General features: G+C 40.6%; 1 protein-coding gene across 1 annotated transcript in view; it reads right to left on the reverse strand.

Moving 5' to 3' along the window:
• ITGA8 (integrin subunit alpha 8) overlaps positions 1-14,123 on the reverse strand; it is a 128,651-nt gene that overhangs the window by 76,305 nt on the left and 38,223 nt on the right. Inside the window, exons 11-13 of the mRNA XM_056857097.1 lie at positions 12,200-12,405; positions 11,385-11,576; positions 1,328-1,373 (exon numbers count right to left, since the gene is read on the reverse strand). Of these exons, the coding sequence (XP_056713075.1) occupies positions 1,328-1,373; positions 11,385-11,576; positions 12,200-12,405 (444 nt within the window). The remainder of the gene's footprint in view (positions 1-1,327; positions 1,374-11,384; positions 11,577-12,199; positions 12,406-14,123) is intronic.

The following is a 14,123-nucleotide window of genomic DNA, read 5'->3' on the forward strand; positions in this document are numbered from 1 at the left end:
CCTGAGGGTCATACAGCTGGAGGAGTTAAAGTCCCATGCAAGAATGTACCAGGTTGTGAAAGCAGAGATGGGAGGGGGGATGAGGCAAGGCCATGAAGGTCTTCTGCAAATCACACCTCTCATGGTCAGCTTGGCACAAAAGTGAAAGACGTCTAAAGTGAAATTCATAAATGCCATGAATCTTTGAAGTAGCACTAAGAATCCTGAGGACACCTGTGTCTTGTTGTGGGAAAATGCTGCGGCTGGGAAAGGTGGGAAACTTCCCGAAGGTTTTGGTCCATTGTTTAGAGGCCCCATGAAGGCACTCATGTCCTTACAGATTCTACCCAAGTTCCTCTGGTCATGAAGGTCTACCTCCCATTCTTCATTGCTATTACCTTGGCCACTAGCTCTTAAGGAAGTTGCGAGCACAGTGGCTGTGGAGGATGAACTTAATTGTCCGAATCCAATCAATGTTGCGGAAACTGCACAGTCAGCTATGTGGGGCAGGAATCTGAGCAGAGAATGAATGACAAGTTTCTTGGCAGCAAGACTCACTCTTGGGGGCTGTAATATCCCTATCAAGTCGAGGCCAGTTTCATACTGATTTATCCCCACAATGTCCTAATTTTAGCAAACAAATGCAGGCTACAAGTATTGTCTCCTGTTCCTCCAGAGTGAAAAAAGAGGGATATTTCATTTCAGTTTTGCCACATTTCATGTTTGAGTTTTGAATATGATCTGGGAAGGGGGGAAGATACAGTTCTTAAAACCACTCTATGATGCAATGTAGCTGATAGATCTTTAGCCAAATGTTCCCGAAGCCAAAAAAGAAAAAAAAAGTAATAGAAAAAGCAGCTGGAATAGACACCACAGCAGCAAGGCTGAAATGTACTTTGATAAGTTCCAATCTACTACTGGCAATTAACTGGATACCTTTAATTCAGAGCTCTTAGAATAAAATCACCCAGAAAAGAAGGCACAGATCATTGCAGCTGCACAGATCTCATGCTAGGAATACATCATTTGCAGAACAGAAATGTGGTTCTGTAACTCCTCCAGGGAAAGTGTCTGGTGGTCTCACCCACAGACCAGTAGACAAAAAACTGTTACAAAAGAGGATTTAGCTTTCTCAAACAGTCTGCAACTGAGAATTTAGTGTTAGTTTCCAACACAGCTTTACATCACTATAATCATTCTGAAATACCTCATCTGATTTTCCATAAAGAAATTCTGCTTAGGCTAAGAACTAAAATATAACCTTCAAATAAGGAATCTGTGAGAGAAGGGATTTTTTTTTTTAAAAAAGCCAAATAACAAACAAACAAATAAATAAAATGGTACATACCTGTAAACAACTACTTTTCCAGCTCCAAATGCACCAACAATTAAATCTGGAAAATTTAGAAAAGGATACTCAAAACACATACGGTACAAAAGTATGTAAACCTTTATCAAGACTGAATTATTTGCAGTGAAAATGATATTACACACACATATGGAAGTTCACAAACATTCAAGGAAATGCATTTATTTATTTATTTATTTATCGTCCTCCCTTTCCCAACCTAAGCTGGGCTCAGGGCAGCTGACAACATGAATAAATACAACTTAAAAATATAAATACCATATAAAATCAGTTAAAATAATCAAAAAAATGAAGACTAACAATAGAGCCATAGTCATGGCTCTCTCGGTTGATGCCTTCAATTTCAGTTCTAGAGAGAGAGACCATGCAAACACAGAATGGTGGGGACACAAAGATGTCAATGGGGGGCATAAATAAGGACAAACAAAAGGACAAGGGAACAGGATGTAAGGAGGGGGGTAGGGGGAAAAGGAAAGAAAAAGGAAGTGGGGTAAGGGAGGCCAGCTGATGTATGATCATTACTGTCCTCATAAGCCTAGTGGAATTCAGTTATCTTCATCTTTCTGTACCCCTTCAAGCCAGCAAAGGATCATATTAAGTCTTTCCTTCAAATATACATTCTATATTATCTCCAATGCTCAAGGGATCTCACTTTAAAATAGCATCTATATCTTCCAGATTCCTTTAGTTTCCACATTTTTCATTCAATTTACATCCATGATATACTCCTGGAAAACCCTAGCTTCCATCCATTAGTGGCTATCAGCTACGATGGCTCAATGGAATTTCCATGTTCAGATGCAGGATATGTTTGAATGTCAGTTGCTGGGGCTATCAATATGAGGAAGCTTTGGACTCTATGCCCCTACAATTGACCTTCTGGGCATCTGGCTGGCCATTGCAGAAACAGGATGCTGGACTAGATAGACTATTGGTTTGATCCAGTTTCTTATGAGCCCTGCATAATCTTACTGTTTAATATCCCCAATACTTAAATTTCTTCATGCACAGCTTGCCCTGAAACTGTGCATATCCATATATCAGGAATAAATCCAAGAGTGAACACATTTACCATCACTCAGACATTGGGGAGATGCCTTCACTTCCTTAGAGCTGCTTCCTGAATACCAGTTGTGCAGTACAATACAAGCAGAACAGCAGATTTCCTAACAGAAATCAGTGTCACCATTCTATGGTATGCACAACAAGTCACACCTGTATACAATTATATACAGTTGCATAATATAAGGAGGTTATAACCTCTAGTTTACAAACAAGCTGCCCGTGTAGAAATTGTGAAAATTAAAAAAGATAAAGAATAAAAAGAAGTCCCTGTAAATTTTAAAAAAGCATAGTGTATATCCCTGCCATTGTAATCTTGAAGATAATTGTCAAGCTTTATATGAAGGGTTGCCCCAGAAAACAGTTTGGAAACTTCAGCTGTTATAGAATGCTGCCTCAAGATTATTAACTGGTGCACGCCAATACAATCTTTTTACAACCATGCTTTGGGAGCTTCATCGGTTACCTCTTTGTTTCCAGATACAATTCAGCCTGCTAGAAATGGAATAGAAAGCTCCCAGTTTCTTTTCCATAAAAGGTGCAAAATAGAATTATTCCAAGGAGTGTTTGGTGGAAGTAACTAATGAATGTCTCTGATTGGTTGCTGGGGGTGATATTTGTTGCAGGAGTTGCAGTTTTAACTTGATCTGTGTGTTTCAGCTATGTCTTTAATTGTCGATGTTTTTACTTTACAAGCTGCCTTGAGTATTGTGGACAGGCAGGATATTATTTTTTCAAATAAATAAATAAATATTGAAGTCAATGAGATCCTTGGATTTTAACAGACTTGGATTATCACCCACTTTATCAGAAGACTCAGAGAGCCGCATAGTCATCTTTATTGTTAATTTCCATTTAGATTCCATTTAGGATCCAGTTTTAACTTCCTCACAGTAATCAACAGAAAGTTTTATTTTTATCTTTGGGATAGCTTTAACTTTCACAGTGCCAAAATTATGAGTGAAGTTTATAAATATTTTGTACTCTGCTAAAGAAAATAATCCTAATCAAGTGTTTGAACAGTCTACATTATCTGCTATCTTGCAGCCCTCTTATCCTAAAAATACAGAAACACTTTATTCATTGCATTCATCTTCTTCAAAAAGGCTACAGACTCGGATTGTTAACTGAAAGCAAAATGCTTTCAAAGTTTGCAGAGCTTTTTTCCCCCCAAATAACAAAAGTAATAAAACTGAAGGGACTGAATTCTTTCCAAGTGAAACTTGAAGAAAAACATTCATGAACTAGAAGATTGAATTATACCATTTCATGTACTAGACTTTTACTTTTCTAAAAAAAAAAAAGATTTAAAAATCTCTGTAGCTTTGATTTAAGGAAATAGTTGTCTATAAATCATTACTAGGATATTGCTGTAAGAAACTCCAACAGCGCTTGTGGTTTAAGATTCACAAAATTAATTGAATGCATTTACACAGGCCTCCTAAAAGGAATAAGTCACCCGCTCTACATATAGATAGTGAATACTGCCTAGTGATGCCCACACATACATGACTGAACGCTTACAAAGTAATAAAGTAACCATTGTCAATTTTCCCACCCCCCAAAAAACCCCACCCCAACAAACCAGGTCTAATACCCCCTCATCTGCATATAGCAGTTCCTCTTCACCATTAAGAGTCTGGACAGGTGGGAAAATTGTTCTCTTTGCCCTTTGGGTCGTCCGGTACAGCTCACTTGTTGACCCTGAAGAGAATGGGGGCAGCTTCTGCTTGGTACAGAGTTCCATGTTTATATCTGAGCCCCGGGGGGAGTTCCAAATAGCATTTAGTAGCTGTGAATCAAAGGTGTACAGCTGTGTGTGTGTGTGGGGGGGGGTTTCCTTGTGGAAGTGGCCAAATAAGCCATGATGGAAAACTGCTGAATCTGGCTTTCAGTGTCCCAGCTTAACAGAATATCCTCGCCAGTCCAGGGAGACCAACTTAACATACAATAAGACTGGAAGCTCCCCAGTCTGTACGTCTGTTAATCCACATGGATCCCAGTGCCATGGGGCCCAACTTTTCCAGGGTTGTAAGGGAGAGGTGGGTGGGAGAGGGAAGTATGGCAAATTACCAAACACCTTGTGCTGTTAGCTCTGTTGTCTAACCTAGTCTGTCCTGGTGCACACTTTATTGAAATACATAGGCTTTGCTGGCTAGGATTGCTTTTGGAAGTGATGCAACGCAGCACTTTTCAGCTAACCTGGACTGGTTTTTATGACAAGCGGTCTTTACAAATATAGAGGTCTCTAGCAGGTTGCTTCATTTACAGAAGTAATGATGTTTTCATCAGGTGACTCAAAAATAAGTTAGCTTACTATGTGCCCATTCACGCATTTAGAACTAATCAGTCAGTTAATGCTGTTTTCCACCAGGAATGGGAATCTAGGCAGCCACTGACCAAGTGGCAACTTACAGTGGGTGGTACCCTTGATCTGCCTGCTGTCTGTACTGATATTCTAAGGGGGGAGGAGAATTTTTCGTGTGCTTCCACACATGGTCTGGAATCTGGGGGGAAAGTGGAATGGTAAAATTCTGCAGAACACCTGATTGGTTTACCAAGTGGTTACCTACCTATTGTGGATAGTTAATGGCCATTTTAAACTCCTGTGCCATGTTAAAACTCAGCTGGCTGGATCTGGGTTGTGGTGGACTTGTAGAAAGTTCTTAAATTTTCAGTAACATTTGAAAAATCTTCTGTAACTCTGCAGTCTCATTCACTGACTCCTTAGTTGATTTCAACTATGCTTACTAATGATGGGAGACTATGAAGCTGGAGGGCTGACCATTGTGCATGAACAAGGAAGCACATGTTTTAAAACAAATGGACAATGCCACTTTTTTTATAGGCTGTGCTGAGAGCCCACAGGACAAGACTGGAGGTCAGCAAGCATCACCCAATTGCTCAGAATGCTTCCTGTCTTCATCATTTAGTCTCCAATGCTTCCTGACTTCCATTATTGTATTGAAGCGCAGCACCGTAAGAGTAAATGAAGAGTCACCTGGTTGCTTGAGCACTTGGGAGACTGTCCTTGTCTTTCACTACTAAAGTACAGCACTGGAAAATGGCTTTCACATTTCCATATTGCCCAGACAGCAGGCTTATTCTCCAGCTTATGGTTCTGAGCTGTCAATGTTGTACAGCCAAATAATAATAATAAAAAAAATGGAGCAAAAGATAAACATCAGAAAGAAATATGACTGCAGTTGACAGTCTACATATAACCACAGAATAAAATAAAAATAAATAAAGGGTACATTTGGAGGAGCTGGGAGAGCACTTTGCACCCCAATTCACTCAATTTTGTTCCACAACTCAATCTTAGTAATAATGGTTATCCAGGACCACTAGCTCAAGCCAAACAACACTCTGTACAGTGTCATATTTATTATTATGTTTTTAACCCTTCCTTCCTTCAAGGAGCTCATGGCAGGATAAATTATTCTCCTCCCTCTTCTACTGGGAGCTCATAGCAACCTTGAGAGAAAGGCTGAGCTGAGAGAGAATGACTGGCCCAAAGTCAAGTGGAGAGACTCTCTCATCTCAATCCAGCCCCCTCCACACACCACTAGACTGGCCTATCCACAATACGATGTCCTTTGCCAATCCTACTCCCCGCCCCCCACAAGTCTCCAGAAAATATAGCAAATGGCAGTGTGGCTACATCCACTGTTTCATATAAATTCAAGGAATATCAAAGTCACTGCATCTGCCTCAAATATGGAAACATCTAGTGAAAATATATAGCAGTTCTATAAATCAGAACAATAAGACATTTGCAAACAACTCGGCAATAAAGTGCGTTGTCTACCGCTGGCCCTTGTCCATTTATTTTCTTAACTGCAGCTCTCAGGAAAGCACTTCCATTCTTAATTTTCCTTTTCTAGTCTTACTCTTCCTTGATTATCTTAATGCCCTCTTCTGAACCATTCCACAAGTAACATAAATCGCTCAGTCTAAAACTCTGTAAGTGCAGTACTTTTAGTAACAGGTTTGCAACTCTCCCCAAACTTTAAATCCTGCAAAATCCCTGCTACCAAGAAGCCTAAGGAGTTTCTTCCTGCTGTAGATTTTGATGCATGTAGCAGGTGGACATGCTAACGAATTGGATATTCAGAACAGTAAGCATGAGTTACGGTGTTTTTAGAAAAGTTTTCCCCCCTTTTCCCAATTACCGCATACAAATATAAGAAGGGAAGCCCTAATGGGTCAAGCCTGTTTCCTTCACTGGTCAGCAAGATGTCCTAAAAGGTTCATAGCGGGATGACTGTGGTGAAAGCACAAGCAGCCAGAGATATACTGTCTCTAAAACATGAAGGTACCATTCAGTCGTCATGGCTTAATAACCACGGATGGAGCGGTCTTTCACACATTTATTTAAGCCCTTTTTAAAGCCAGCTAAGTTTGTGGGAGTTACCACATCCCATGGCAGTGCATTCCACAAGTTCTTTATGCACTGTGCCACTGTTTTCTTAAAATAGCAGATGTTTTCCCAAGTTACAACTGCGTGAGTGTGTTTTGCCTTCAAGTCACAACTGACCTATGGTGACCCTGTAGGGTTTTCAAAGCAAGAGACATTCAAAGGTGGTTTGCCATTGCCTGTCTCCGCATCACACCTCTGGTTACAACTATCTATCTGTAACGATTAAATTCAAGGATACAGGTATAAACTGTAGCATAAAGATGTAGCCAGTAGATTGGGAGGCAGTGCCAGCTTCAGAATTTGTAGGGAGATGGGCCTGAGAAAAGCACCGCTAGTGAGATTAATTAACCTGGAAGATGCATGACTTGAAAACACGGAATTCTCTTATACTTCTTCTGACTTTTCTGGGTGCTCCATAAACTGAAAAGGAGACACCGTTGGACCTTGTCACAGTCTACAGTTGGCCTGCTCAAATGAACTGCTGGCCAAAGCTCTTGGGTGGTTGACCACTGAATGAATATGAAAACCATCAGGGCATGTTTTAGTGGCTTGGTGGATGCTTTCCCATGTCAGATTCAGATGGCTCAAATGTACACAAAAAGCATGCTATTGCCTGACCTTATCTTTTTTTTTATCATTTTAGATTTTAAATGATGTAATGGGTTTGGAAGACAGCAAGAAAAATACCCAAATAAATACGCAGAAGGAATGTAGGTGCAAGTATTTACATGTTTTTCAAAAGTGACTGAACAGAAAATGTGTACATTATCCGAGAAACGCAACTAAGAAGCCATATCTTTAAAAAGGAGCATTTACTATTTTCATTCACAGCTTAAATGCAAAGTCTGAATGCAGATCTGGAACGTTAAATGACTCTCCAATTGATGTTCAGGAAAACCCAACACTGAATGCATCTTGTAATCAGAATATTTGACCTTGAACTCTGTTCCAGGATAATTTTCAAGGCAGACTTTGATGTTAAATTCTTAACCGTAGGAAAACAAATTCCCTACTAAGTATGGGTGTATCTGTTAATTCTGACAAATATACCCACTTAGGTTCTCCAAATTCAATCACAACATGAAAGACTGAGTTTCAAAATATTTTAAAGCTCCTGTCCTCAAACCACTTATTTTTTTAGTTTGTATTGGCTTAATCGGGCCTATTCAGAACTAACTGCACGTATTTAAGTGGAACATATTGGCAGATTATTTTCTTTTCCAATATAATTATTATTTTAACTACTGTAAGACTGGGATGGAATCTAAGGTAATCTCTGGCACAATTCCCTATACCCAGCGCTTATCATCATACAACGAAATAGTAAGATTAAAATGAAAGGGTATTTTTAGACCAACCAGATCTATTAATATAGGTGAGATGAGAAACAGATCCCATAAAAAAATTAATGAATGATTACAAAGGACAAAAGTGAACTCAATTAGGAAATTATCCTATACAAGTTTACCTGTTCAGCAAAAGAAATAGAGGATTATAGAAATCATATATTTATTTAGAAAAATGTTATGCCACCTCTCCAGGAACCTGTCTAGTAACACGAAACATTTATAACCACAAAAGTTGTAACATAAATGAGTGTGTATTTGTGTATGTATGAAATACACGACAACATAATTATAATGAATTCACTGATCTGTTGTGGGTTCTGGAAAATAGAGACCCAGTCTGATTCCAGAAGGAAACTGGCCCAATAACCCATTTCAGTTCGTCCTTACAGTTCTTGCCTCCAGTGCTCATCAGCATAGGATTTTGTTTTTAATTCAGTCATCAGCATCCAAGTTCCTTCTGCTAATGATCAGGAGTTTAAAAAAATACACATCCCTCCCAAACAACATAGACTCAAATTCTGCCTGCAGTTTTTTCCAGGTACTATAATGCTGTAGATTGTGCCATTATACACCACCATCCTTATCAAACGGGACTCCTGCATTCATTTCCAAAGCTGGATAGAAGCATGTGCAATCTGGAGTTCCATAAGAACATCAGAATTCACGCAGAACTATCCAGTGCAATGTGTTCTAAGTAAATCCCAGTCCTAAAGAGACCTACTTGGAACCAAGTCCCATTAATTTCATTGGCACATAATTATGCGTGCATGCTTAAGATAGCAGCCTTTGTTGTATAAAAAGAACCAGAAGGGAGAAAAAAACAACATTGCACATTTTAATCCTTCTATTTTCATCGTCCTTTTGCAAAGAACAATGCACATGAGAACATAAGCCTACATCCTTGGCCAGCTGGAATAAGGCAAGCTCAGGGGGGAAAAAATCACTGAAACAGTCACAAAACATAAACTATCCAAAAATGTTAGTACAGTAGGTTAATAGAGCACAGTGGCAAAGATACTCCAGAATGTTCGTCCAGCATTGTCTCATTAATTCCAGTAGAGTTATGCCAGCAAAACAATCTAAGACTTGGACTACGGGAGTTCTACTGTGTGAGTTACGTTACAAATGCCGAAAGCCTTCTTAAATTCTGACAAAGAGAAATGTTGTGGTCTGCTCTGTGCTTGATCCCAGAGGAGAGGGAAAATGGAAAGAAACAAATTAAAATGATGTTGCACTTTCAGACTACAGATGGTGTTGGAATGCTGCCCCAAACTGGATAAGCTTCACTTCAGAAATAAAGAGTGCAGGCCGCAATAGTGAAACAGTGTTGATAAATTCCAGATGACATCAGTAAAATATTAATCATTAAGGGAAAACATTCAAAACCAAACTAATTAGAAGAACAATCAGGGAAAGCAAGCATAGAAGAGTATCTAGGACTAAAAAAGAACATCTCTTTTGTTGTCTAATACAAATATAACTTTATATTTAATATAATGTAATAGCACTTAATGAGGAGCCCCATGGCACAGAGTGTTAAGGTGCAGTACTGCAGTCCAAGCTCTGCTCACGACTTGAGTTCGATCCCAACGGAAGTCGGTTTTAGGTAGCCGGCTCAAGGTTGACTCAGCCTTCCATACTTCCGAGGTGGGTCAAATGAGTACTCAGCTTGCTGGGGGTAAAGGGAAGATGACTGGGGAAGGCACTTGCAAACCACCCCGCAAACAAAAGTCTGCCTAGTAAATGTCGGGATGTGACGTCACCCCATGGGTCAGGAATGACCCGGTGCTTGTACAGGGGACCTTTACCTTTACCTTTAATAGCACTTAATATTTAAATAGTACTTTTTCTAGTGATCAAAGAACTTTGTCTCATTTGCAACAACCATGCAAGGCAGACAAGCATTATTATTGCTGCTGATTGAGGGGAGGGAGCTTATAAGTTTGAAAGACAAATGTTTGTCCAGAGCATCTCATAGAGCAGCTGAGATTTCAACAGGAACCTTTCAGCTGATAACAATGGTAAAGGTAGTCCCCTGTGCAAGCACCAGGTCATTCCTGACCCATGGGGTGATGTCACATCATGATGTTTACTAGGCAGACTATGTTTATGGGGTGGTTTGCCAGTGCTCTCTCTAGTTGTATATACTTTACCCCCAGAAAGCTGGGTATTCATTTTACCAACCTTGGAAGGATGGAAGGCTGAGTCAACCTCGAGCTGAAACCTGAAACTGACTTTCCGTCGGGATTGAACTCAGGTCGTGAGCAGAGCTTTGACTCGATTACTGCAGCTTACCACTCTGCTCCACAGGGTTCATAGCTCATCATTTTAGCCATCATGCTATGCTACTTTGTAGCACATTCATTAAAACGTATTGGATTGCATCCCACCTACAATTTCCATGGATGGAAGGATTTCCGTTTGTAAAAGGAAGACTTCCCCACCTCCCTCCCTTCCACTGCAGTCCAAATGACCACTGAAATGCTCCTCCTGGGACCTGGTGGACCCCCACAAGTGGCATGGGGGGAAATTGGAGGTCTGCTGCAGGAGTGGGGAATCAGTGAAAATCATACTATCTTGCAAGGGTGGAAATTTTAAGTGTGATCCAATCTATTCACTTTAAATTCACATCCGCACAACCCAGGTTTAAACAACTCTTTAAGTACAACTCTTTAAGTACTACAAATTGCATGGGTACCAGCTCTTTTCTATGTAATGGCTTCTTTTAGTGGCCTGTGTGTTTTCACTTTGATAATTTATTATTTTAATTGAAACTGCCTTGAGCAGGTCTCTAGAAGGATGGCATAAAGATCTCCTATGTAAATAAATAAGTAAAGCAGCAGGCTTACAGATGATAGCACATTATCAGAAGGAATCCACCTATTATGCAGATAAGCAACTCTTTCATTCACATTTTTGATGACTAGAAAAGTTAAGCCTCTTTAAAAACAAAAACAAAAATATGTATTCTGTGTTAATATGTCTGTTTCAGCCTTTCTTGCATTTCTGATGATTTCTCTTCACAGGAAAGGGAGTATTTATTTTGTCCCGCTTCAAATTCTCAGAGAAGCAAAGCTAGAACTACAAACAAAAGCAGTGCCTATTCTATTTCTTGACCTCTGCCTTCTAAAAAGAACAATTTGAGAATGATGCATTTTCCAGAGGAAGAAGGGATGAAATCCTCTTGTGGAGAGAATCTTACCTGGATAATCATTCTTGTCTATGTCAGAGTCCCCTCTTAGTGTAAAACCAAATCCCGCAGGCAAGGTTTGGGAGGCCCACATGCCACTGAGAATCTGGGAAGGGTTAGGATTTAACCCATTCCTGACTCCATTATAAATGAGTACTTTCCCCCTGCTGTCTTTTCCTGCAAATGGTGCACCTATTGCAATGTCTGCAAAAGAAAGGGAGAGAGGGAAAATTATATCACTGATGATGCATTTCTTCTGGAAATAAAGGTTAGACTTCATTTACATTAAACAGGTGGCTACAGCTGATCCATTTTGTTCTTGATTGTACATTACTGCAAGGCACCTTAAGAGTAGGATAATAAGGTGGGATGTACCTTTCTAAATGCACATACAAATCACTGCATTTCTGCTAATGTTTAGACAAACTAATGTCTGATGCGACATCATTAGCATTCTCCTGCTCGAGTTTATTGGCAAACAAGTAATCTAGCTTTTAGACAAGCGGATATTAATACACTTTAAAGTTTTCCAGGATAGGTAACTGACAACCTTGGAACAAACCACAACATTTGCAAGACCTGTTCATTTTTAAAAATGTTTAAATTCATTCATGACAACTTCACCAAAAGAAAAAGAAAATAGTTGTGAGAACAGGCTTTTAGAATGAGCGGATGACCCTTACAATGTGAACGGTGAAGTCGCATGCTGCAAGGGTTTAACTCCTTGGCCACTGCAAAACAAAATGTCTTTGCAACTGAACCACTTCCACGTTCAGGTACCTCTAATCAATGTGCTTGCATCCTTTACAAGGGACCTAATGAATTACCATTGTATCCATCCTGATTCAGATCTCCAAGATGTGCAATGGAATTGCCAAATCTACCAAACACATCTGTGCCAGACAGCGTCTGTGCTTCTCTGAAGTACAAGGCACTCTCTTGCAGATATAAATAAACCTGCCCAACTTCCTTAGGGTTGCTCTCAAATTCACGTTCCATAAAGAGAGGGGCCCCAACTAGGATGTCATCCAATCTGCAAGGAGAAAATCAACACAAGAGCCCAAACGTTACAAGGATCACTTCTTCATGAATACTAAGTGCATGTTGGGAGCAGCAAGGACCTGTAAACAGCATCACATTTGCCACTGTACCCCCCCCCATTTCCTCTTTTCCTTTGTTGGCAGCTCCCATGACCACTTTTCCTGCTTCCTTCTATTTTTCTCACCCACCAGCCAACCTACCTTTACCTGCACCCTTGTTTTCAGCTGTCCCTCCTTCCCTCCCCATGGCAGCTTCTTCCCTGGAAGAATCTGGCTGCTGGTCCCAGGCTGGACCCAGTTGTGTGGTGGCTGGCACTTTGGATAGTGAGTCTCTGGTGGCTACTGCCTGTCCTGTCCTCTGCAAGCCCTCCTCCATCAGGGAAGGGGACCATTTCCAGGGCTGTTTTGGCTCCCATGTCCACTCCTGCTCCCCCAACCCTGTGGCTTTGCTTTACAGAAACCACAGCTTGGAAGACTCAGCAATATTGCTGTGGCTGCCTGGCAATCACCAAAACAGCCACTGAGTGCTCAGGGGGTATTCTTTTCTTAAAGCGGCAAGCATTGTTTCTATTATATGGGGGAGTTTTAATCCCCTGGTTTATATTAAAAAATTTAGATTTCAGATTTTTCTGCAGATTTAGGACTTCCCTCAGGTTTGTAGAGAAATCCCCTCTATCTGTTCCCAGCTCCATTTTGCAGATCTATTGATCCACATTCTGTGACCTGCATCAGAATTAGGCTTATGATACTTCCAAAACACACACATGCAGCAAGCAAGTACAAATGATGATCATATAACTATTGCCATGGAAATATTCATACAGGAAAAAGAACAGTGTGTTCAGCCAGGGCTCTCTCTTTATCTTTCATCCCAGAAGCCCTGCAGACCAAAGGAAAAGCCTTTGAGAAACCATGCCCCTCCAGCTGTGGGAGCTGCAGCTAGAAAAGCTGAACAAAATCCAGCTGTATATGTGGTTCCATTACATAGAGTATGGCCTTAAGTCACGAGTACATTGTTCTGTGCCCTGACTTGGATGGCCCAGACTAGCCTGATCTCGTCAGATCTCAGAAGCTAAGCAGGGTCAGCCCTGGTTAGTATTTGGATGGGAGACCACCAAGGAATACCAGGGTTGCTGCGCAGAGGAAGGCACTGGCAAAACACCTCTGTTAGTCCCTTGCCATGAAAACCCCAAAAGGGGTCACCATAAGTCAGCTGCAACTTGACGGAACTTTACACACATGCGGATTGTTCTGTGGTTCCTTCCTAAATCTTTTATTCTATAGGGGTCCTTATACAGGCTTTTAAAAGGGTCCTTTTATAGGACACCTGAAGAAATCATAAATTGTCGACAAATGTGTTTCATTTTTATAATCAAAATTGATAGTATTTCGCATTAAGCTACAAACTGCCAGGAGCTGCTGCTGCAGTTGCAGGAAGGCACTAAAAGCCTTATGGTTTCTGTATATGGGGGTTATTCATATCCATGCCCAGACACATCCTCTGAAAGATGCTGATGCAACAGCCATGGCAGTTGAGAGGAATGCTGGTGAGTAGTATTGATGGCCTCTGTGTGGCCCAAACCCTGGGGCAGCTCCCAGCTCTGGCACTTGAGAAGAGACCATCCCAAAATGGGGATGGGGGGGGCTGTGGTAGAGCATCTACTTGGCATACACATGGTCCTAGGTTCAATCTCCAGAATCTCCAGTTAAA

The sequence above is a fragment of the Euleptes europaea genome, chromosome 11, assembly GCF_029931775.1.
Source record: "Euleptes europaea isolate rEulEur1 chromosome 11, rEulEur1.hap1, whole genome shotgun sequence".
Classification (NCBI taxonomy): Eukaryota; Metazoa; Chordata; class Lepidosauria; order Squamata; family Sphaerodactylidae; genus Euleptes; species Euleptes europaea.